Source organism: Fusarium oxysporum, chromosome IV, assembly GCF_013085055.1.
Source record: "Fusarium oxysporum Fo47 chromosome IV, complete sequence".
Taxonomy (NCBI): Eukaryota; Fungi; Ascomycota; class Sordariomycetes; order Hypocreales; family Nectriaceae; genus Fusarium; species Fusarium oxysporum.
The window spans coordinates 1,727,756-1,751,425 of NC_072843.1; the positions used below are offsets into that span (position 1 = coordinate 1,727,756).

At 49.7% G+C, this 23,670-nt stretch overlaps 7 protein-coding genes across 7 annotated transcripts; 3 read left to right on the top strand and 4 right to left on the bottom strand.

Moving 5' to 3' along the window:
* Positions 1 to 298: 298 nt before the first annotated feature.
* On the top strand, positions 299 to 1,707 carry FOBCDRAFT_28920 (ras family-domain-containing protein). Its single transcript, XM_031179372.3, has 4 exons — positions 299 to 677; positions 792 to 906; positions 980 to 1,255; positions 1,308 to 1,707. The coding sequence occupies exons 1-4, from the start codon at positions 660 to 662 to the stop codon at positions 1,547 to 1,549; spliced, it is 651 nt and encodes a 216-aa protein (XP_031045259.1). The 5' UTR covers positions 299 to 659; the 3' UTR covers positions 1,550 to 1,707.
* A 634-nt stretch (positions 1,708 to 2,341) lies between these two features.
* Positions 2,342 to 7,180, bottom strand: FOBCDRAFT_220599 (uncharacterized protein). Its single transcript, XM_054704187.2, has 2 exons — positions 2,522 to 7,180; positions 2,342 to 2,452 (listed from the first exon to the last, which is right to left on the bottom strand). The coding sequence occupies exon 1, from the start codon at positions 7,034 to 7,036 to the stop codon at positions 2,603 to 2,605; it is 4,434 nt and encodes a 1,477-aa protein (XP_054560162.1). The 5' UTR covers positions 7,037 to 7,180; the 3' UTR covers positions 2,342 to 2,452; positions 2,522 to 2,602.
* Positions 7,181 to 7,868: 688 nt separating this feature from the next.
* FOBCDRAFT_28947 (armadillo-type protein) lies at positions 7,869 to 11,711 on the bottom strand. Its single transcript, XM_031179367.3, has 6 exons — positions 11,296 to 11,711; positions 11,148 to 11,237; positions 10,813 to 11,094; positions 10,621 to 10,711; positions 9,287 to 10,570; positions 7,869 to 9,237 (listed from the first exon to the last, which is right to left on the bottom strand). Exons 1-6 carry the CDS (start codon positions 11,422 to 11,424, stop codon positions 8,198 to 8,200), a joined length of 2,916 nt encoding a protein of 971 aa, XP_031045254.2. The 5' UTR covers positions 11,425 to 11,711; the 3' UTR covers positions 7,869 to 8,197.
* Positions 11,712 to 11,942: 231 nt separating this feature from the next.
* On the bottom strand, positions 11,943 to 12,955 carry FOBCDRAFT_28956 (uncharacterized protein). Its single transcript, XM_031179366.3, has 2 exons — positions 12,783 to 12,955; positions 11,943 to 12,704 (listed from the first exon to the last, which is right to left on the bottom strand). Exons 1-2 carry the CDS (start codon positions 12,874 to 12,876, stop codon positions 12,037 to 12,039), a joined length of 762 nt encoding a protein of 253 aa, XP_031045253.2. The 5' UTR covers positions 12,877 to 12,955; the 3' UTR covers positions 11,943 to 12,036.
* Positions 12,956 to 15,332: 2,377 nt separating this feature from the next.
* FOBCDRAFT_291613 (OPT oligopeptide transporter protein-domain-containing protein) lies at positions 15,333 to 18,696 on the top strand (the record flags this gene model as incomplete). The annotated part of the gene is made up of 2 exons (XM_031179365.3): positions 15,333 to 17,656; positions 17,709 to 18,696. The coding sequence occupies 2 exons, from the start codon at positions 15,333 to 15,335 to the stop codon at positions 18,610 to 18,612; spliced, it is 3,228 nt and encodes a 1,075-aa protein (XP_031045252.2). The 3' UTR covers positions 18,613 to 18,696.
* Positions 18,697 to 19,033: 337 nt separating this feature from the next.
* FOBCDRAFT_132107 (armadillo-type protein) lies at positions 19,034 to 21,859 on the bottom strand (the record flags this gene model as incomplete). The annotated part of the gene is made up of 3 exons (XM_031179364.3): positions 19,034 to 21,565; positions 21,618 to 21,691; positions 21,742 to 21,859. 3 exons carry the CDS (start codon positions 21,857 to 21,859, stop codon positions 19,034 to 19,036), a joined length of 2,724 nt encoding a protein of 907 aa, XP_031045251.3.
* Positions 21,860 to 22,220: 361 nt separating this feature from the next.
* FOBCDRAFT_220609 (RIO1 family-domain-containing protein) lies at positions 22,221 to 23,631 on the top strand. The gene is made up of 2 exons (XM_031179362.3): positions 22,221 to 22,391; positions 22,446 to 23,631. Exons 1-2 carry the CDS (start codon positions 22,329 to 22,331, stop codon positions 23,607 to 23,609), a joined length of 1,227 nt encoding a protein of 408 aa, XP_031045249.3. The 5' UTR covers positions 22,221 to 22,328; the 3' UTR covers positions 23,610 to 23,631.
* Positions 23,632 to 23,670: the final 39 nt, after the last annotated feature.

Below are 23,670 nucleotides of genomic sequence, written 5' to 3' on the forward strand. Positions count from 1 at the left end.
GCAAGCGCAAACACCTAGCAAGCGTGAGAAAATGGCTGAAAGTCTTGGATACTTTATTAGGTTTCAAATTGTCACTGATTCGATGCCAAATGCAAACAATCAAAGAGTATCCAGTACCCTCAACTGCCCCATCCATTCCTCCCAATCCATCGACGCCCCCCTTCCGCCCCCTTCCCCTTCCCCTTCCCCTTCCCCTTCCCTTCCCAGTCCCTTGCTCCCCTTCCAGGATGCTTTCCTACCCTGGCCTTTCGACCCTTTCCCCTTTCAGGCCTTGTTCCCCTTCTCTCTCCTGGTCACTTTCAGTCTACCCTCGATACTTTCTGCTTTGACCTTTTTTTCGAGCCCATTTGGCCCGGCCCATTCGAATCGTCTCTCTCCTCTCTCCACACATTCAAAGCTAGAATCCGCTCGCCCCAGCGGCAAACCATTCAGTGCAATTCAGTTCAGTTCATTTCGTCCTATTCCCCATCTCCCTTTGTTCCTTGCATCATCTCGTGTCGACCGCAAACAGCGCCTTTCACCTGGATCATCTCGTCCTGTCCTTGGTTGTTCGCCTTTCAACAAATCCAATTCTCGCGACGTACGGATCTTCATTCACGACGACAAGTCCCGGTCAAGAGATATCATTATCAGGGAGCGCATCTTGAACTCTAATCATAATGGCTGCGAACACAAAGGTAAAGCGCGAAACCACACTGCCTGAGAGCAACAGCACCTGTCATCGAATTTCTCGACATAACACTGCATCATCTCGCCACACATGATCGATCGTGTTGCTGACCGTTCATTAGTTCCTGCGAGAGTACAAGCTCGTTGTTGTAGGCGGCGGTGGTGTCGGCAAATCCTGCTTGACTATTCAGTTGATCCAGAGCCATTTCGTCGACGAGTATGACCCCACGATCGAAGGTTGGTGACTAAATTCCATCTGCGTGACCATCACGTCGCGTCAGGAGCAGTATTAACCCACCGTCAACTATAGACTCGTACCGAAAGCAGTGTGTCATTGATGAGGAGGTCGCACTGCTCGATGTCCTCGACACAGCCGGCCAAGAGGAGTATAGCGCCATGCGCGAGCAGTACATGCGAACCGGAGAGGGATTTCTGCTAGTCTATTCGATTACTTCGCGACAAAGTTTTGAGGAAATCACCACCTTCCAGCAACAGATTCTGCGAGTCAAGGATAAGGACTATTTCCCCATGGTCGTTGTTGGCAACAAGTGCGATCTGGAAGGTGACCGAGACGTGTCACGACAGGGTACGTTAGGTTGCGAGTTAGCTTTAACATGAATCACTGACAATGGAAACAGAGGGAGAGGCACTTGCAAGGTCGTTCGGTTGCAAGTTTATCGAAACATCCGCCAAGTCCCGAATCAACGTCGACAAGGCCTTTTACGATATCGTACGAGAGATCCGAAGATATAACCGTGAGATGCAAGGCTACTCAACTGGCAGCGGCGGCACTTCAGGCGCGAACGGTCCCCCAAAGCCCATGGATATGGACAACGGCGAGCAAGAAGCTGGATGTTGTGCCAAATGTGTGCTGATGTAAAGGGAATAATATCTAAAGGCGAAAGGGCGTACATCTCGAGACGAGGCGGGATGCGATCGGCAGGATATACCCGATATGTCCGGTTTCTGTCAACTGCACGCGACACGATGTGAGGATGCAATATAACCAATAGGCTTTAGGAAGAGCACGGAGATGAAAAAGTTGATTGCATCGGACGGGAGTCAGGATCTGGGTTCATATTCACACTTGATTTGGACGCAGCCTACGGAGATACCCAGCGACATGGGATTTAAGGACCCGGTGTGCTTATGACAAAGAAAATGTCTTTGTGAGCAATGCCGATGGTTCATGCTTAATGACCCACGATCCATACGACATGGAACATGGATCGGCGTTTCTCTGGAGTGGCTCGCTATCTTGGACGTTGTGGATAAACAAAGAAAAGAATCGTCTTCATACTGGAGGAGAGAAAGACAGGGGAGGGAGTCTGCTGCTGACATTGCGTATGCCGGATGCAATTAAATGCAATGCTACTCATCCCTTCCTCAGGACCTCGCGAGAGATAAAATTCACCCGACCATTTCCTTTTTTGTTTTGTGTTGCCGGGGAGGATGAATTTTTTAAAGTACGGCTTCAGATTCTCTATATCCTTATTTCATACATGTAATTTTTTGCTTATATTTTTCTATTTGTCAATCTCGAGGTCTCCTTCTCTCCAGCAGCAATGGTTCAGTCAGACAATACAAGTACACATCCCTTTTCTTACGGTTCAAACACTTTCGTCTTTGTCCCTTGATGCAGAACATTCCGTTCAACTGTGTTGTCAGCCACATGGCTTTCTCATAAAACAATCCGGAATGCTTCAGATCCGAGATTCCTCGGTGCGTCCTTTGAGTTTCTTGTGCATGACAGGGTGAATAAGTCCCTGGTTCACTATGTTAGGTCAGTCTCAGCCTATCTGCGTCGACATCTTGTTACGTATGAAAACTGATGAGTCAATTACAAACCTAGGTTCTATGTCTCAGAAACGCCAAACTCCGGAATCCTCCCACCTTAAATTCACATGAACCAATGTTTTCAGCCATCCATTATCTAGACAGACACCTCTTCCCCAAGAACCCTGCCTGGGGTTATCTCTCGACGCGGATCGAGAAGTTCGCGCCCGATATTTAGATTCCACAGCGGCTTGTCAATCGCCGTTGGCTGGTTGTTCCCGTCGTTCTGTTCATTCACAACCCAGTCATTGCAAACAACACAAGTCCATGCCGTCGGCGCGCCTGTTACAAAACCATCGACGTTCGCTGAAACATTGATTTGCTCACTAGGCTTTTGCGCAAGACAACTGGGACACACTGCCTTCTTGAAGCGCGACAGCCGCCATTCTTGCATCAATGCCGAGTGTTTCATAACCTCTTCGGCATAGTACAATCTATGGAACCGGCAAAGTGATGTTCCTAGCATTCTGTTGGCACACGAACAGCCTGTCAGAGCCTCGGTATTGCTGATGAACTTGGCGGCTTGCGAGGGGTCATTGACGGGTTTCTGCATGTTTTGGTAATGCTTTGCATCAGCTGCAATGCCATATACCCGCCTGGCACCGACAGCTTGATTCTGGGCCGCGTTCGGAGCACCGCTGCTCATCTGACCAGCACAGTCATTGCAGAGATAAGCACGCATGCTGAGCAGTTCGCCTTCAGTTATGGGATTGTGCTCATGCTGGAACAAGTACTTCACGTTGCCTCGGGTGCAATCATTGCATACTGGGAAGTATCCTGGTGCTGTGTTGCGATGGGCAGAACTCTGGCAAGTAGCCTGACCTTGCTCACCAGTGTCCCAAGAGCCACATTTACCCCTTCCGCACTCTCCTGGCTCAGCGCAATAACACCATGTCCTCTCACCCTTCTCCTCGTAAGGCACGTCACCAAGAACATCACGTAAAGGTGCTGGTTGGTTTGTTTGACCATTGACAATGGAAAAGAGGCGCGGCCGAGACTCTTCTTCAGCCTCTTTAGACTTTGACTCATGCCATCCGTCCATGTCAATACCCTCGAGATGATTGAAGACCTTCCAGCGTGAGCTCGTTGGCTTTTCCTTGAACCGAGGTTTCTGGTCCGGACCGAATGTGAAACCGAGGAAAGGATTGAAAGCATCTTGATTGTTTGCGTTCTTGGGCACCCTGTTTCCGCGAGCCATTCTCTCTTGCAATGGCTTTTTGCCGCCTCTAGAGGTTTGAGGATTGTGCCAGCGCTCCCCACGATTCACCCGGGAGCGTTTATAATTCAAAAGATCTGTATAGGACATCTCTTTGAATTTGTCAATTCCATCTTGAGGTTGATCTTGAGGCTGTGGACCAGTGAGTGGCTCTTGTTGGTCATTTTCAACATCATGAGCCCCGGACAGAGCCAGGATGGCACTGTCATCAGCAAAGAGCCGATGCTGACCGGGTCCAACGTCTTCGGTTTCTTGCCCATCTGCTATACCTTGGTCTGGCGGCGATTGTAGTGCTCGCAGCAGGGTGTTAGCCACGTATCGATCATATGCAACTTCTTCGTTTTCTCGCTGATCTGCTGGATCTCGAGGTTGGCCCTTGTGCTGTGAATGGGTGTCTAATCGCTGTTGATCCAAGTTTCCGCAATCTTGTTGGTATGGCGGAACTTGGTTTGGGGACATTTGTTGTCCTTGCTGCGGCTGGCCATACACCTCTTTTTCGGGTCTACTATGTATATGCTGGTCTGCTGGGTCTTGAGATGGCCGAATTGGCTGTGGCTGCTGTGTATGGGCATTTGGTTGCTGTGCCGCTGGATGTGGATATAGCTGTGTTTGCGGTGCCGATGCATTTTGTTGATGATAGTCTCTGTATTGTACCGGCGGTTGGTATGGCGGATTTGGCAGTATTTGTGGTGTCCCCTGTGATTGTGTGGCATTCGGATATCCATAAACACTTGGAAGCATACGATTATGAATCCTCTCAATGTCAATGAGCACAGGACCTCCCTGAAAGCTGCGCACGCTTCTTGTCGGACCTGGCAAGTTGATTTCCACACCGGCCTGCGACATCTGAAGATTCTGATTGTCGCGCAGGAGCTTCCAAACCTTCTGGTACGCTTGGAGATCGTTCTTTGGAGGTTGGCTATTTGACCAAAGCTCAGTAATGATCCCGCGCAACTGTTCGGCAGTTGTGTCCTCTAGTAACACGGCGGGTGTCGTAACAGGGGGGATAGCATCGCCTAGCGGGCGATGATGTCGATGAACGTCGGCTATGTATCGATAATGCCGTGGACGATCCTTGATTTCGGTCAGGCCGTACACAGGAGCAGCAGGACCAATCCAATGTTCAACCTGTCGACCATCCTTTATATCGTCGACACCGTCAGGACCATATCCCAAGGCCAGATAGTACAAATGACCAGGACTATAGGATCTTTTGTTTTCCTTGCCGGCTACCTTGGCGCGATCAATACATCCAGGTTTGTCGTAACTCATAGGATCGCATTTCGCTTTGTGATGTCTGCAACTATCACATGGTCTTTGTCGGTCACAGTTTCTCCCAGCCTCTGCACATTGCTTGCAGACCTTGAATGGGGTGAATTGTCCGAAACCAACCCTGCTCAAATCGAAGATTGGATACGGTCGAAAATCATCACCTTCTGGGACCCAACAGTCAACACCAAACTGCGTACAGCGCTCACACGCGTGGTCTGGCTGGATCCACATGACCAGACAGTCAGTGCCTTTCCCAGCTGTCTGGCACGCCTGACACGGCTTTCTCCAAGCTGTGTCCGTTGTCACTTTCGCATATTCATGCCATTTCCCTCCCTTCTCGAACTCGGTGCGTATCTTCCAGCTCGAGGGCCAGGTAGTCTGAGAAAAAGAGGCCATGGGGGTTCCAAGGTCCAAACATTTCGCCCCGTCCCGTTGACATTGTCTACAGGCTCGGTTGTCCTCCCACTCTGACCTGTTGGTGATCCAGCTACAGCACTCGTCTCCCTTCATCTCACCGAACGTCTTGTGACACAAGAGACAGCGATCGCAGGGATGTCGGTACCACGGTCGACGTGTGAGCTTGTTTGGCCGTCTCATGGGCAACACAGACTTGTCAACCTCGCAGCTCCCCAGTTTTCGACAATTGAGGCAATAATAGCCTAGTATCGTATCGACATCGCACGTCTCTTCCCAACCCTTTCTGGTACAATGGTTGCAAGTCTTCTTCACATATGTTCGAGGATCGCGATCGCCGTACCTTTTGTACTCGAAGTTGATCAAGGGCGTTATGGGGCCTCGAACACGACACATATGGTCGTCTGTTTTGGCGAGCTCTGTGTGGTCCTTGTTTCGAGAGCGATGGTTGGCACAGTTGCTGCATTCTATATTGTATATCTCGGGGCCGTTCCTGTTGGGAACCTGTTCCCAGTCACAGACCGGGTTGGCGGCGTAGGCCGCAGGGTGGGTAGCACAGAAGTTGCAAATCGTCCCTGGATCGACCAGTTCATTGTCTTCTTTCTTGCGATTCCTGCGAGAATTGCCTGCCTCGGCGTCATCGACCTTGTCCTTCTTGGTGGCACCCGGTCGCCTCCTGGGCTTCTTTGGCGGCCTGGGATCCGAAGGAAGATCATCTTCGTCATCGTCGTCCTCCTCATCGATATCTGCTTTCCGTTTCCTGGTTCTCTGGGGCTGTCTTGATGGAGTTGAAGTTGTGTTTGGAGTTGGATCAGGGATTCTAGAACTGTTGGCGTTATCTCCCTCGGCGCCAGATGCGTTTGGCGCAAGATTTCTCGTCCTTTTCGGAGCGGGCGCCGTAGTATTTGGAGAAGCTGCCCGACCTCTCTTTCTGCGACCACCTGTAGATGGGGCAGCAGGCGATGGCTGCGATGGAGGAGGAGGAGGAGGAGGAGGAGTGGCATGACCGTGAATAGGGTAGCCCCCGTTCGAATGACTCCCATTGGGATAAACTGCAATGTGTTGACCTCCATGTTGTTGATTTTGAACAGGCACAGATCCAGCACATGCATCAGAATTATTGCCAGTATTACTCCAAGCAGGGTCAGGCTGACCGAAAAAAATAGGAAATCGGTTTAAAAGTTCAATAGCAGACATATTGGCTAGATCCATTCCATGGAGAAGATGGTTGTATCCATACCACGAAGCTGGAGCTGGAGCTGGAGCTGGAGCCGGGTTTGCAATATGCGGAGGTATCTGGTACATATTTTGCATTTGATTTCTCTGGTTTCTCTGGTTCGTCTGTTTCATTGCATGCCACTGATTCCTGGGGTGTATTTGCTCCATCTCGTGCTCTTGGGGCATCCGATGTAGTTGAGGTTGCTGTCCCCAAGTGGCCGGGCCAGCGTTCGGTGCGAAGCCAACCCGACCAGGCTCGATGGAACCTGGATAGCTCAAACTTGGATTCCACTGATTTCTCTGTATCCCGTTATTTTGATCCTGATATTGGCCTGGATTTTGACCCTGATATCCAGTTTGATTCCGGTTCTCATCCTCCGGAGGTATACCGGGGTTGTAGTATTCCGACATGTTGTTATAGTCTCGAGAAAGAAATCGTTTCTGTTCACCTCTCGATGAATAATACGGTATCCTGAACTTATGGACTTTGTTTGTAAGTAGTTGATAGCAGGTAACTTAAAACCAAAGTGTGCTCCGAGAGTCAGTGTGTTGAAGACAGACTATACAACAACATCAATAATAGAAACAATAAGAGTCCTTTCGACAAGGTTTGATCTTGAATGTAAAGAATGAACATGTATTGCCCAAGACTTGAGCTGGTGTTCTTGTTCTTATCAACTCAATGTTCCTTCGCCCAAGTCTTGGATCCTTTGTTCCACACATATCAACCAACGTGAAGCCTCTTTGTTCAAGAATCTCCCTTGGCTACCCAGGGCACACTCTATGGTTCTTTGATACCCGATTTAGATCTCCTGATTCCATTATTCGTCTAGTGTCATCGAGTGTTCATTCATTCTCGACTGATGCACAAAGAACTTGAGAAGAATTAGGCAAAGTTCGTAGATGGGACATCCATGAGAATAATTCTAATGCCATGTATAACCAATAGCCCTTGTCCGTGAGCCTCTTTTTGTCTTGACGGGTTTGCTGAGACTTGACCATTGTGATGTGCGAACGCATCAGATGGACCCCCTGGGCCGAATCTGATTCTTTGTTGATATCTCTATTCACCGATCGAACGGGCCAGTGCTTTTTCAATACAGCCCCTTTATCACCGGGGTCAGCAAAATAGTGAGTCTGGCTCCCTCTTGGTCTGAGTGTGGGCGTATCTCATAGACCTAGAAGCCGGGGAATAGCTTCAATTAAGAAACGCCACTCTACCAAAAGGATATAATACGAAATTCTTGCTTGTATCTACACATACTCTTCACATCATGCCGCTGTGCTCTAGGCGACTAGCCTTCCACAGGTGTCCTAATCGTTAATGCTTTTCGCTATGCCTTCCAAAGAGTCCATCCCGTTTTCCCGTCAAAGAAACGCTCAATTATCCTCGATTAACCCCAGTATACATACATATCTAATGATCCTCACTTCAAATTCCCCAACAGTCCATCTTGTCCTTCTAATACCAGCTAGATGTCGTGTCAAGAAGCGAGAGAGCACCAAGCCCGTCTGCCCATTTGCACTTAACACCGAACCTCCACTATCCTCTTATTAAATCCATAACTTCGCCTAACCGGAGAACTGGAAGCGCGTGGCCTCGAGCTGACCGAGTCCGTCGCGGGGTGCCACATTTCGTCGTCTGTAAGTGTTGGTGAAATCTTGCAGAATCGCGCGCACATTCTTCATGGCGCTGGGGTCTCCCGACTCAAGCCTCTCCTTGATCTTGATCAGGAATCTGTTGGCCTCGGCAGGGGAAACAGTGCCCTCTGGTAGTAGCTGTATTGTATGGGATACCCACTGGTGAGTCTGGAGAGGAACCAGCTCAAACAAAGCCAGCAGAACACCACTGCCATCAGCGAAACAGTCGCGGGGGAAAGTGATCATCATGCCCGCCATGACCTGCTTGACCAGACCCTCGCCAAGAGTAAGTAGCAGATTCTTGACAATGGCCTTGACCTCAGCAGCCGTTGCCTCTGGTAGCCTATCGCTACTAGCAGGGTTATCGCCACCGTATGACAAGAGATCACGGAGGAAATGCAAGGTTGAGGACAGAGGGTCGCGCTGCTCTAGAGTCAGAGCGTAGATGGACGCCTCAAAGACAGACCTTAAAAGATGAGATGGAATGAGCTTCTGGGGGTAGTAGAGAAGGGCATCGATCAGAAGGCGGAAGAAGTCATCAATAACATCAGGGAGTTCCTTGGGTTGTAGTTCCGTCATGACTCGGAGGAAGGTTGTTGTCTGAGCTTCAAAAAATGTGTAAATGTTCTCCGTGGTGGCTTGGTCAACGTGCTCTCGTGCTTCAGAGAACTCGCGCAGGATTGCTGAAGTGACCCACAAGAAGCATCCTTCCCTTGAGTTGTTGAAGCCGCCAGCAAGCTTGTTTGCCATTTCCGGGAGCAAAGGGGTCATGGCTGTGCGGTGGGCAATGACCATATTGCGCCAGCACCTGCAGACGCGCTCGCAGATGGGAGTGAAGTTCAAGAAGTTGTCCAGTACGGTGGAAAGGATGGGGAAAACCTCCTGCCAGTACTTGACAGCAGGGTTCTCCTGACCAGGGCTCACAGGGGGCACGACGTATTGAACAAAGATGGTGATGAGCTGTAGGTGATCTAAACAGACGTTAGTCTTGCATGATGAAATGAATTCAGGCTTGCTTACCAGCGAGCGCCAATTTGCCCTCCTCGTCTGTAGCATTATTGGCTTTGGCCATCAAACGCTGAATCAATGGGTCGCAGTATAGCTTGAGCAATCGGTAGATCTCCTCCGTGGGCTGGCAAGCCACAACGTTAGCAACGCCTTCTGTAATCTCTTCCTTACTCAAGTCAGGGAGCTTATCCAGAACTTCATCATAGAAGGTCTGAAGCTGTAGCACTTGACCACTCAGGAGGTGTTTGCAATCTGTACAGAAGAACTTGATAGCCAAGGCGGCGGCGCGGATGATCTCCCTGGAATCTGACTGGAACGATGTGACGATGTAGTTGAATTGAGGCTCGAGATATTCCGGATGGGCAGCCGTCCATTCGGTATAGCGGCCGAGTACCATGATAGTTGCGAAACGGAGCTTCTCGTGGCTCGGCATCTGTACAAGGAGAGGCATGAGCTGGCGAAGCACAATGCTCTCATCCTTGTCCACCATGCGACCAAGAGCGCGCATGGCAAATAAAGGCGCCTCCAGCTCCTGCCAGTGAGGTACCGAGTTGTCGTTCACTTGGTTGGCATACTTTGACATCCACAGCTGAATTGCTTGGAGAACCTTGGTGAGACAGTCCGTAACGCCCATCACCTCGCAGCAATCCTTTAGTGTGTCGCCCATCTGGTGTCGAAACTCTCTGAATTTCTCCTCCTGCTCGCGATCTCCGTCGAATAGATCAGTTTCGTTACCCGAGTCCGGCTTAGGGTATTCGAGGTGCTTTAAGAGAATGTCCACCAACTTGGAGTAGACGTCAACTAGCTCAAGCCGACCTTGGATATAAATCTCCAACACAAGGTAGAGCTTGAGCTCGTACCAAAAGTTAAAGGTATGCTCAATAACATCGCGCTCCTTGTCTCTCAAGGCGCATTCCAGTACAGCGTCAACCAGTGGTCGGAAGTGTGTAGGTTGGCGGGCGATTCCAACGACCCAACTCTCAGCAGCAGTTGCAAACACCTTGGTCAAAGACTTGAGTGTCTCTGTGTCATCCTCCTCAGCTGCCTTCGCCACTTGGGGCTTCAAGGAGATGATTCGTGGAAATAGTAGCTCGATGATCTCCTGACTCTCGTCCACGTCGCTGGTCTCTCGAAGCATGGTGCAAAGACACTCGGAAGCCTCCTGGCTGCAACTATCGCTAGTTGTGCCGTTGAAAACAATATCCATTAGAGGCGACTTGACAACATTGCCTACTGGGACCTCTCGGAGCCAGGAAGTAATACACTCCATCAACTGAGGGTTCTGAGCGGCTGCGGCTGCGATAGATGTCAGGATCTTGGCAGTGGTAGAAGGTCGCGCAACTTACGTGAGGACTGAGAATAGTTGATAAGGAGTTGGACGACCTGGTCCGCATTATCGGCCAAGAGAGCCTGCGTTCGCATCGCAAGATCTTCTTCCTAATTCCAAACAATTAGACTTGAACTGGTGTTGAGGTCGACCGGATTTGACAATCTCGAAAGAAGCGAATTCCCGATCTATGGTTGCGCGATCCACGTACAGACAAGGTGATCTTTCGACCCTCGGTAACTTCTTCAGGGAGAACCCTCAGGAAATCCAGAATGCAGGCGTGGCTCTCTGGGCTGTCACTAAGCGACTGAACGACAGAAGGCAGAACATCGTTCCAGTCCTTCATTTGAATCGCTAGAATGGCCAGACACACACAGAGCTGGACACGGATGGGCTTGGGTCCCGGGGCGAAGTGCTTTAGAAGTAAGAGGATTTGGTTTCGAAGGGCGGGTAGTTCGCTCGCAGGAACTTGGGTAGAGAGGTCGTATGTGATCTAGAAGGGAGAAGTTAACAATGAGGCCGAGGTGTATGTCACAAGCTTCAAACCTTTCCACGCAGGGTAATGGCTGCAAAGAGGGTTGCCTCTGGCTCGGCATCAGACTGCAGAATACCCATTATAGTTGCCCATGAATCCTTCTATACATATCCAACGTTAGCGACCTAGCCGTATAACGAAGAGCTTCCAGCGACGCACTGATTTCTGAAACCTCTCCAGGTACTCGTGAGCATGCTTCTTGGCCTCTTGCTCCCCGCTCCTCATAGTCATAACAGCAGCCAGCACATCAGGCGGCGCAAAAGCCTCCTGGGCTCCGTTCGAAGCCATTTCGTCTTGAAGGGCGAGCAGAGGATATCAAAATTGAGTATCGGGGTATATGGCTATGATGCGCACGATCGACCCTCGTAAGTAGTGGCGCATGCAAATGGGGGCAGCAGTTGGGATCGATGAGGCTCCTATGGATCGCGAGGGAAAACTTTGGCGAGAGTATAAGTCGAGAGAACCGGTTGAGAAGGAAGGGAAGAATGGAAGTAAAGTACGAAGTCCAGAAGGCAAACAAGTCCTGAAATTCAAGAGAGTAGGTGATTCAATGACCTGGCTAAAGTTTGTTAAAGGTCAGGATAAGTGCCAACTAGAAGTATTTACGATTCTTAGGTTGCTCGTCATGGTCATGGCGGGGCAACCGCCCGGATATTAACCGACATCTAAAGCTTGACTAACATGACACATGGACGAAAGATATCTGCATCTCTGGTATTATTAATAACATTTAATAAATACGAAACTCAAACATTTGATTCATGATACCTGATAACAGAGCTTCGTGTTTGTGCTGAGAATAGTTTGTCAACTATCTGAACAACAGAGCTGAATCTATTGTATCTACACCTGGGAATATCACGTGGCCCCAATCTTATTCCAGGTCCTTCGATTCTAATGTTATAGATCTTGTCGTGGATATCGCGAAGTAGAAGCTTCATGTACACCGGCCTTGATCTCGCCATTTCCAAGAATAAGGCCATTGAGTCTACGGTCGTGAGTGTCTGTGGGAATCTGAAGCTCCGATGTCGCAGGCACCATCTGTTCTGTCAAAGCCAAGCCATACAAATGTAGCGGGTTCTCGTGCGCTATGTCCTTTGTTTCGAGTTTGGCCATGTATCTGTTGATAAAGAAATCATAAAAGCCCTTGCCGTGGCCAAGGCGTCGAATCGACCCTGACTGGTCAAAGTCGAATGCGACTCCAGGCACAACCATGAAGTCTAGAATTGCAGGCTCGGAACTTTGAACGTCTGAACCACCCAGTATACGTTTTCTCGCATCGACAGTAGTTGGGTCCACGCTGGGAATCCCCCACTTATCCAACTTGAGGCTCTCATAGTCCTGGACGTCTTTTAGGTGAACCATGTCCATTACCCGAGCTGGAGTATCCGGTGTTTGAAAAGGCGACTTGTGTAAGTAAGGAACAAAGACCTGCTTGCCAGCAGATAAGGCATGGCGCACAATAGCATCTGTCTGGACCTCAGCCGTCGGCATGGCCAGATAGATGCTGATGCGCCGAGCATCCTTGTAAGGCTGAAACTCTTTCAAGGTCTCAAAAATACAACGACCTGTATGACTGGTGTTAGGGGAAGTGTTCTACGAATAGACACATGACATGGTAATGGGTGATTGGTTGGTTGTCATACTCTGAGTGGTGATGGAGTCCTGGGTGATCTTGGACAGCTTCTGCTTCATGAGACTTCTCAGCTGCTGCTTAGCAGCGGGAAGGGATGACGCCATGGCGAGGCTGACAAGACAGATGAACCAAGATGGTGGATTGGCGATTGTCCCTGTTTGTTGGTGGAAAACTGTATTTTGGATAACGTGCTGGAGAAGCTTCCATGGAAGGTTGCTGCGCTAAGAATAAAAGGCTCCCGGCGTGACACGCCCTTGGGACCGACGGAGCGGATACGCGCCGAACCCAAATCGCTCTCTGGCGTCATCGCCATCATGTGAACGGAAGCCGACGCCGTCTAATGTTGAGACATGACAGGCGGCATCGGCGGTGAGGCCCGAGGAGATAAAATGAAAGCCTAATTCCACTCCAATCGCCCTTATATCTGGATTTCAGTCGACAACGGCGGATATTGAGAAAAAGACGACGAAGCGAATATTTGGAGGTTACGGATTGCTCAACTGTTGCGGAGTCTGTCCAAGGGACCTGATGGTAAACCCCCACGCGAAGGCTAGATGGGAATATTTGGGAGCATCAATCATCGATCCTAGGCTTTGGGAACGAGGAAAAGACGGCTCAGTACGTAACGACTTTCATAAAGAAGCTATGGTGTCAACCTGGGATTTCATAACGCTCATCAACCATGCATGGCTGTCTGTGAGCACCGTATAACGTAAGGAGATATTATCTCCACTAGGTAGTAGGCTGCAGACCACGATTGGAAATGCAATTGATATCAGATAGTTTGAATTGTCAGGTCTCGGATTGGCAGAAATTCTCAAATGGCACGTAATTCGAGCCTGGTGCTTCAGACCATGAAAAACCGTCGGTATCTCATGGTTCACCATGCACCAGAAAAAGCTTATCATTTGCAATAGGCGGCATTCTATTGCTCAGAAGTTGGGACGAACCCAATCCTTGCTAGCTAAAGCCATGTCTCAGGCATTGCTGACGAGGAAGAAGTTTGAGCATGGGCGGTTAACGCGTGGGATGTCTGAAATGAGGATCCGAATTCCTTCCAGGGACTGGGGCGTGTCGTAAGAAATGCCTTCAAGGGTCCGCTGTCTATAGAGAGGAATGGGATTCACTACCAGATCGTCTCGCGACGAGGCAGAAGGCTGACGTATAATTGCTCGATTACGAACGAACAGCGGCAGATCTACAAGTTCAGTAACGTAAGGCTCTTAGGCTGTTGAGCTATCTATCTGGATCATCAAGGTGTCAGGAACGGTTCCTAGATGCTCTGATAGTGACAGAGACAGGGCCAAAAAGGGCCGCCAAACAGGCCAGACAGAGGACAGCCAGGGTACCATTGGAACACACAGGCACTTGGTTTGTGATTGTGATCACATCTTCGGGTGTTATCTAATCAGATCCATCAACCATCCTCAGAAATTTGAACGTTCCCTGTAGCCTGTAGCCGAGATGGGGACGTCAGGGGTTTTGGTTCGGCCCGCTTGTTTGCTGCCGGCTGTGACGATGAGGTGCTTGGTGCTCAGTGCGTCTTGGAGACGGGAACAAGGGTTTATATGACTGAGAATGAGGAAAGATAGAGATCAAAAGCATCTCTGTGGTTCGTGAAACACCAGTATGCTGCAGCCACTTGAAGGCTGTGAGTACCTTATGTGTCTGATTTGGTATATGGCACCAACAACTCCCAGAACTGCCCTGCCGTATGAAACTGATAAACAAATTGCCTGGTACCCAATAAACATGTGAGATGGAAGACAGCCATTCATTCATTTTGGCAAAGATCTGGGTGCCCTCTTGTGGAATGGCACTTGGCTTCCCAACTATTTGTGAATTGCAATTGGGTAGTTTTCATTCCTGGCACCTTCAAATGAAGCGTTGTTAGCAAGTAATGCAACTATCAATAGTGTTTTCAGCACCAATATCAACGCTCATGTGGTCTATTCTTCTCATACACCGCATACTCTCTGAATCATACCCATAGACATTGCCCGAGCTGCCTACTATTAACTTATGCAGAATGCACAATGCTCAATGTATTGTCTTGCCTCAGTAGATTGCCGTCATCCCGTCACCGACTCCCCTAGTCATCCGCTTCATCCTGGTCACCACCCACTCAAAACCCTTGAACTCCCCACGCGTAAAGACAGGGCTGTCTTCTCCAAAAGCTCTTGCTTGCTTAATGGGCATTCCCGTAACGCGCCGTAGCCTTTGCTTTTTTATGTCTCTCTACCTATCACTGCCTTTGTATATACTTTTTTGTCATTAATGTCATCCACCTGTTGACAATTGGATCCTTTTGAGGCACTTTGCTAGCGGACGGCCCCTCTAACCACATTCTCTTATGGTATCAGGGCCCTTTTGATGCTGCTCCATACCATTACAAGGCAATGCCACACGCCAGGTCGATGAGAGCTGGAGCCCATTCGATCACGCCCCTCCTAAGCCGCTATTTCGTTCATGCTGGCTTGGCTTGTTAGTCAACGATAGTGTGGATATCATATCCATAGGTAAGGTAGCCAGATATTGATACACGATACACGCCCCCGCCATGGGTAAACACACCACCAACTCATCCTCGGCCTCCATCTCTTCCAGCAAACGAAGCCTAAGCCGCCAATCTTCAGCGTCTTCGTCCCTGGCAGAGAGGGTTGGAGACAGGGTTGCTGGTGATTCCCCTCCACTCCGCCAGGACGTCGCCCTTCAGCCCCTAACATCCACATCCACGTCTGCATCCTCATCCTCTGCCAGGTCCACCGTGACTGTCTCACCCTCACACCCAGTCCAAGCCAAGGGCCATGTCTTGCCGTATCAGGCTCCGGCCTCTCATATACCTCCTCCATCATTAACTACCGCTGCTACCCCAGCTGCATTTGCATCTACACCTGCATCTGCATCTACTTCTACGCACGCTTCAGCTCCAACCTCAGCTGCTCCTCCATCGGTTCTCGTTGATAATCAAGATGCGGCGCAGCCTCCTGATCATATCGATTCCGACGATAGTCTAGATGCCATTCCTCAACCCATAGACGACACGATAGATATGGCTTCCAAGAAGACACCCTTCTTGCGCTCCGCCGCCGCTCGCTCCGACGCTGCTCCCTACGGTTCGGTCTCACTAACACCCAGTCGCAATAATTCACCCGCTGGTAGTGATCGCTGGGATCCCGATTCCCACCAGCTTCGTCACGTTCCGGATACACTGCGCAGCGAGACCTCGCACCGCTCCATCCTTGGCAAGAAATCCTCCTCGAGGTTATCCGAAGAGATCGATGGCGCCGTCCTAGTCTCGGGTCTCGAAGGCCGCCTGGGCATTACCGAACCTACGCATACTGGTGTTCTCGAGGGTAGCATGAAGGACGACTTGTCCGAAGATGGCGCACTGCTGGATGACGCTTCTTCGACCGCATCAGATTCTGAACATCAAGAAAACTCACCTCACGAGGCTGTTCGCGCGTCCGTTCCGCCTACAGACAATACCACTCTCTCCATAAATACGCCACGCATGTGGTGTCTCTCTGTCATTTTCGCCATTCTAGGCTCTTCGACCAATCTGTTCTTCTCTTTAAGATACCCTAGTGTTGCCATTACTCCAGTTATTGCCTTATTGCTCGTCCATCCTCTTGGACATTTATGGGATTTTGTGCTAAAGCGACCTTATGACCCCGAGGAGGAGTTTATCGATGGTGTACGGACGACTTCTGTCAGTGACGATGCGCATGGGTCGCATAAGATCAAGAGACGCACGCGTTGGAGGAGATGGTTAGCGCAAGGTCGTTGGAACGAAAAAGAACATACTTGCGTCTATGTCAGCAGCAACGTCGCATTTGGCTTCGCCTTTGCGACAGATGTTATTGTTGAGCAGACTCAGTTCTACAACCAGGAAGCCCCTATCGTGTACCAGCTTCTTCTCACTATATCCACCCAGATTCTCGGTTATGGCTTTGCAGGTCTGACACGCCGCTTCCTTGTTCGACCCAGTGGAATGATCTGGCCGGGGACTCTTATGTCGGCAGCCATGTTCTCGACGCTTCACAAACAGGAGAACAAACCTGCCGGGGGCTGGACCATTAGCAGGTGGAAATTCTTCTACATCGTCTGGACTATATCCTTCCTCTTCTATTTTCTCCCCGGACTACTTATGCCAGCACTTAGCTATTTCAACGTCATTACCTGGTTTGCGCCCAAAAATGTCGTTATTGCAAACCTGTTCGGCGTCTCCTCCGGTCTTGGGCTCTTTCCCCTGACCTTTGACTGGGCGCAAGTCACCTACGTTGGCTCACCTTTACTTGTCCCATTCTGGGCTGCTATGAATGTTATCGGAGGTTTAGCTGTGGTAATGTGGATTATTGCACCTATTCTCTACTACACCAACGTTCTCTTCTCATCATACATGCCAATTCTTTCAGCTGCTGTTTTCGACAACACGGGCAAGGTCTACGATGTCAGCAAGATTCTCACACCTGATTTTCTCTTTGACCGAGAGGCCTATCAGAGCTACAGCAGAGTGTTCTTGCCAATCACATACGTGTTGAGTTATGGTGTTCAATTCGCTGGTCTGGCTGCTCTTCTAACGCATACTGCCTGTTGGCATGGTCAGGATATATGGAGGTCCTGGAAACGAGCACTTGAGGAGGCTCGCGAGGATGGGCAGCCGAAGTATGAACCGGTAGCGGATTCTCCTGGGCCTTTACCACGACAATCGTCCGACGAGGACCAGAGGCGCATGTCAACATCCACTTCTCATGTAGATGGAATTATTAGCCGCGAAGATATTCACAGCAAACTCATGAAGAGATACAAGGATGCCCCCCTGAGTTGGTATCTAATCACGTTTCTCTCCATGACTGCCATTGGCATCTTTGTTGTCGAATAGTAAGTCTGCGCTCAAGCTTTTTCAGATGCCTTCCCTTGCTAACTGGTCTAGCTATCCTGTCCATTTGCCCTGGTATGGCCTACTTCTCGCACTTGGTCTCGGAGCCCTGTTTTTCATCCCAAATGGCATCATTATGGCTGTCACAAACCAACATAGCAGCATCTATCTCATCTGTCAACTCATCTGCGGTGTTGTGTTCCCTGGTCGCCCCATCGCAAACATGGTTTTCGTTACATACGGCTACATCTCATCAGCGCAAGGCATCAAATTCGCTTCTGATCTTAAACTCGGCCACTACATGAAGATTCCTCCTCGCATCCTCTTCCTTGTTCAGATCGTCGCGACACTTGTCTCGTCGCTAACTCAGATTGGAGTGCTCAACTGGATGTTCGCAAACATCAAAGGCATTTGCACTTCAGAAGCTCTGAATGGATTCACCTGTCCCATTGCAAGAGTCCACTTCAACGGCTCCATTCTGTGGGGTGTTGTCGGACCTAACGAATTCTTTGGTCCGAAGGCCATATATCGTTCCCTGGTCTGGTTCTTCCCCCTTGGCGCTCTCCTCCCCATTCCCCTGTGGCTTTACTGTCGACGTAACCGCTTCAGTATTCTCCGCAAGGTCAACCTTCCTGTTATCTTCGGCGCCATGTCCTGGATACCTCCTGCAACAGGCCTCAACTTCTCCGTCTGGGTACTTGTATGCTACGTCTTCAACTATCTTATCAAGAACCGCCACAATGCCTGGTGGAGCAAGTACACCATGACCTTGAGCGCCGCCCTCGATTCTGGGCTTGCCTTTGGTATAGTAGTTGTCTTTTTCGGCTTCATCTACCCTGGACTTGCAAAGAATCTCAAGTGGTGGGGCACTGAAGTGTACAAGCAGGGTTGTGACTGGCAAGCATGCTCATATAATACCCTCCCGGAAGGTGAGCGCTTCGGGCCCAAAACATGGTAAAAAGTCGAGGACATTGGAAAAAAAAGATTTCTTTTTGGAAAATACTGCATATAGATTCTTGTCCTCATTATGAGGGCCACAATGATAGACAGCATGGACGGCTGCGATTGGCATTATTACAAAGGCGTGGTTTATTTACATTGATTTAAAAGGTAGCATCAGCTTTGGCTACAGTATGGGCAGTTTCGGTTCAGCATCAATTGACATAGCACGTTGCTTTTGGACCAAGATAAAACTCGAAACTTGGTTTCTCCGTCTATCATAATGCCTATTCCCACCCGCTTCTTTACTGCGCTTACGGCAGATTACCATAGAATACAGTGTAATTAAGTCTGGCGTTGTAACTTGCCTGGTTTTAGAAACCAGAACCATGCTAATAACAAGTTCAAACCGTCTATTTCTCAGCTTCCCATTCAGGGTTCTACAAGTTTGAGTCAGTACGTGTGGATAGTTTGTTGAACGTTGTGCAACTTACCTTCCGCAAAATTACCAAGCCTTCTAGAGTGCTGTTGAGGCTGATATACTCCTCATCTTCCAGCTCTGCTCGCTCACCATATCCGAGCACCACAGGTGTGCTCTGAGTTTGCCAACCAGTGATTGTCTTGGGACGGCCAGCTTGGCCAACGACATCGACGGCTTGACCCACGCGGACGTTGACCTTGAGAGGCTTGAGGTCTTCGTCCAAGGTAACAAGGAAGCGGGGGTGCATAGCCGTGACAAGGAAGTAGAGGAGGTAATGTGACTGGCCGGTGATAAACTCCTTGGGCTCAATCATAGCGACAAGAGTAGCAAGCAGACCAGCGGCCGCTACACGGGACAGAACCTGACGATCTGTGTGGAAGGGACTGATTGACAGAGTACCCTTACCCATGTGGAGGAGACCCTGGGCGATTCGCACCATAAAAAGAGCATCCTGGTCACGGTGGTAGTAACTGGCGAGTTGTCGAAGCAGCTGAGCTAATCGGGCGTTGTTGGTGCCTGCACCCAGAAGACCCATGGCAAAGATGGCGTTGATAGCAACCTCAGGATCATTGTCGTGGCTGTATCTTGAGAGGGTATCATACACCTTCATTTGAGGGTTGCTGGGGCTAATGAGACCCATGGCAAGGGGCACAGCTTTTCGAATGTTGGCCTCGCCGTAGTGCATGAGATGACCGAACTGTCGCAGGACCATTTCTTGGCCAATGTCTTCACCCATAGCCACAAGTGCAATACCAATCACCGCGTATGCCTGTAGAAGTTCGTCACCCCTCTTCTCTTCAGACTCTTCTTGATGCTCATTGCAGATATGGAGAAGCTCCTGGATCTTAAGGACAGCACCAGTACCGGCCCACGCGCAAATCTCAGCCATGACAGCGGTCGACTTGGCCATAGGATGCTCGATAGCCTTCAGGGTTTCGAGGATAACATCAACTTCTTCTTGTCGGCCAAAGAAGAGAAGACCTAGACCAAGAGCCAAGAATCGTGTCCACTTGTCAGTCAGTTGGTTTTTGCGATCGTCGTCCATTAGAGTAGTGACAATGGCCTCGCTGATTTCTGGGTGAGAAGACCCAGTGAAGATAAGACCGCAGGATAAAGCAGCCATTGCCGAAATCTGCATATCAACACTAGCATCAGAGATCATAGGTAGCAAGTGCTCGAGAACGTCCTCCTTGTTAGATCCGGCATAAGCAAGTCCAAGACCCATGATGCAGGCAGTCCTGACAAGGGGGTTGGGATGGTAAAGCTTGTCCCCATCAGCCAACAGGGCAATGGCTGGATCCGAATCCATTACTACGCCCGAATTCATAATTCCAATAGCAAGCATTGCGCCAGCCGAAATCTCTGTCTCTGAAGAGTACGTATACTTATCGATCTTGTCAAGCCCATTCTCGATATCCCACATCAAAAGAGTGCCCATGGAGGCGACGGTGGACATCATGCCATCGGCTTTGGTCTTCCAGACCCATGTCTCCTTCTCACCGTCGACGAGCATCATCTTATCGTTGCCGAAACCAGCATTCACAAAAGCATTGACGAATGCCGCTGCAAGGTTATGCCGAGCAGAGTCCAGGTTGGTCATTCCTGCAACTCGACTGCTCTCCAGATGGCTCTTGTAGATATCCTCGGTAGTCTTTGGCTCCAGGATGTTGAGCTCCTTGCCCAGCGACTTGAAATGTTCCGACAGCTTCAGGTTGCCGAGGGACTCCACAAGGGCAGTGTTCTCTTCTGACTGGTCATCAACATCAAGGGCTATCCTTTGCCGGGCAGTCAGAAACGCGAGCTGCTTCTGAAGGGCAGGGTCTTCAGCCTTGTCGAAATCGGACTTGATGAGTTCGTAATCGTGAAGTCGAATTGCAAGGACCATGGCCTGCGCAAACTGCTTGTATTCCATGTAGATGTCGTGTGCGGTCTTGAGAAAAGTCTCATTGTCGGGGTAGGTAAGGAGGTTAACCATCGAAGACATGTACAAGCATACACGAGCGTATGTGTTTTCGTCCACGAACTTGGGCATTTCCTCAATAATTTCAAGTTCGCTCATAAGATCCACTGCATCGGCCTCGGCGTTGCTCTTGAGGAAGAGGGGGATCAAAACAAGTGCCAGGTCGATCAGGTCCTTGGTGGACTCGTCATTTGCGATTCGCTTTCCATACACTTCTCCGATCTCAAGCGCGAGATGTCTGGTATACTCGTGGCCCCACGAGCTGATATCAGATGAAGGCGCTTGAAGTCTGTAAAACAGTGTGTCTTGTCGGTCTTCATCTGAAAACGTCATACCGATGACGGAGAGAACATCCGCCAACGAGGTCCTGTCTTCGCCCTCGGGCCACTGCTCGAAAAGTTTCGTCAAGGACTCGTAATGTGGTCGTAGGAATTTGAGGGGCTTTGGAACTGCTGTCATGGATGACGTCGACGTCTTTATCAGGTTCTTCATAGCTTCAAGGGCGGGCTTGTAAAGTTCCGTGTTTGGCTCCTGTATGTCGTTTAGACCACTGCACAAAGGGGTTGCTTGCGCATAAACTTACGGTCAAGCGCTCGACCAGTAATTCAAGCTCATTCTTCAGTTGTTGGTCCTCCTCGTTGAGCTCCTCCTCAGCAGCTGGGTCCCTAGTCAGTACATCATTTCATGCAAACGGCAGGGCCTCATACTCTCAATCTTCTCGTCCTCTTTCTTTCCATTTGCCTGCTGCTTGTCTTTCTTCTCATCGTCGACGGCCTTGCCCTTGCCCTTGTCGGCCGCCTTGGGCACCTCGCTGTCTTGAGCCATGTCGATGTCGTAGGCCTAGGCGCCTGGTAGAGTCCACTGAACAGATTGGCAGGGAAAAAAGACAGAAAAGTAAACTACTATGCGAGCCTGAGCTGTGTCCTCAGTGATCGCGGCGTGTCAGGGTTGAGTGTTGTGGTATCGTGGTCGTGGGTTGCTGTGGATGGAAAGTGATGGCTGCTTGGCTAAGCTCAAGGTGCTTTGCTGTAGGTAGCGGTAGCTCTGCTGGGTTACGCGAAGCGCTGCCGCCTGGCTGGCCCCAGCCTCATCACGTGCAAGCCGGCACAATAAGACCCACATTGCCAAGAACGCAGACTTTTGATAACGAGCGATAAGATCTTCAAGAAAAAATAACCCCACCATACAACATCAACCCCTCCAACACCAACAACAAAAAACATCAGTTTTCAACAAATCCTTGAGATAGAGGTTCAAGCATTTCTCCTGGAACTCTCTAGAACAGCGGCCCATCATGAAGTTAGATACACGGGCAATGCGCCACCTCGCCTCTGAGGATTGGCGAGTTTTGACAGCAGTATGCATACGCCCTGGCCATCATGATTAGACACAAGACTTAAACCAATTATAGGTCGAAATGGGAAGCAAGAACCACGAACTTGTACCAACATCATTGATCGAAAAGATTTCACGCCTTCGTGGTGGTGCCGGAAGCGTTCATAAGAGTATCTCAGCCCTCGCTAAAGTCGGTCTCATTGCGCGTGTGAAGGAGGCAAAATATGATGGATATCGACTCACGTATGGTGGACTCGATTACCTTGCACTTCACACCTATGCCAAGAAAAAGGATGTCTATAGTGTAGGAGACAGAATTGGTGTGGGTAAAGAGAGTGATATTATGGTTGTGGCAGATCATAGCGGCACCCAACGAGTCCTCAAAATCCATCGACTGGGCCGAATTTCTTTCCGAACCGTCAAATCGAATCGAGACTACCTTAAGAATCGACAATCTGGATCATGGATGTATCTTTCACGGCTCGCTGCCATGAAAGAGTTTGCTTTCATGAAGGCTCTACGTGAAGAAGGCTTCCCCGTCCCCGAGCCCATCGCACAATCACGGCACACAATTGTCATGTCGTTAATAGACGCTTTCCCTCTCCGACAGATAGCGGAGGTTCCTGATCCGGCATCTTTGTACGCTGATCTCATTGCCTTGATCCTCCGACTCGCCAAACAAGGACTGATTCATGGTGATTTCAATGAATTCAACATCTTGATCAAGGAGAACGTTACCAAATCTGAGGATGGAGAGGAGACCCTTACACTCGAGCCTGTCATCATTGACTTCCCCCAAATGATTTCCATGGAACATCAAAATGCCGAGATGTACTTTGATCGAGACGTGAACTGCATCAAGCGCTTCTTTGAGCGCAGATTTCACTTTGTTCCAACAGAACCCGGCCCCTTTTTCAGGCATGCGAAAAAGACAGTGGGGAAGGATGGCGTGAAACGACTCGACGCTACAGTAGAGGCTTCTGGCTTTACAAAGAGGATGTTGAAAGATCTTGAGGCTGCTATCAAGGAGAAGGGGGATCAAACGGCTCAACACAGTGGGGACGAAGACGATGAAGATGAAGATGACGACAATGACGAAGATGAAGAAAGTGAAAACAGTGATGCAGATAACACAGAATACCCTCATGATGGCCAGGTATCAGGCGGTCTGCTTGGGGACGATGCTATGGCTTCGAAGGAGGATATGGTAGAGGATAGTATGTCAAAATTGACAGTATGAATGAAATACAATGATACCCATATCTTAGAAGGCTTACTAAGGCCATGCCAAGCATATCTTC

Bases quoted from the DNA above. Each gene is read 5' to 3' on its own strand.
- FOBCDRAFT_28920 (XM_031179372.3), top strand. The intron at 907-979 runs GTTGGTGACTAA...CGTCAACTATAG, and splicing joins GTATGACCCCACGATCGAAG to ACTCGTACCGAAAGCAGTGT. The intron at 1,256-1,307 runs GTACGTTAGGTT...CAATGGAAACAG, and splicing joins CCGAGACGTGTCACGACAGG to AGGGAGAGGCACTTGCAAGG.
- FOBCDRAFT_220599 (XM_054704187.2), bottom strand. From the start codon at position 7,036: ATGTCGGAATACTACAACCCCGGTATACCTCCGGAGGATGAGAACCGG.
- FOBCDRAFT_28947 (XM_031179367.3), bottom strand. From the start codon at position 11,424: ATGGCTTCGAACGGAGCCCAGGAGGCTTTTGCGCCGCCTGATGTGCTG. The intron at 11,095-11,147 runs GTTTGAAGCTTG...TCTCCCTTCTAG, and splicing joins CCATTACCCTGCGTGGAAAG to ATCACATACGACCTCTCTAC. The intron at 10,712-10,812 runs GTACGTGGATCG...GTTTGGAATTAG, and splicing joins GTCGAAAGATCACCTTGTCT to GAAGAAGATCTTGCGATGCG.
- FOBCDRAFT_28956 (XM_031179366.3), bottom strand. From the start codon at position 12,876: ATGGCGTCATCCCTTCCCGCTGCTAAGCAGCAGCTGAGAAGTCTCATG. The intron at 12,705-12,782 runs GTATGACAACCA...CCAGTCATACAG, and splicing joins GGACTCCATCACCACTCAGA to GTCGTTGTATTTTTGAGACC.
- FOBCDRAFT_220609 (XM_031179362.3), top strand. From the start codon at position 22,329: ATGAAGTTAGATACACGGGCAATGCGCCACCTCGCCTCTGAGGATTGG. The intron at 22,392-22,445 runs GTATGCATACGC...AACCAATTATAG, and splicing joins ATTGGCGAGTTTTGACAGCA to GTCGAAATGGGAAGCAAGAA.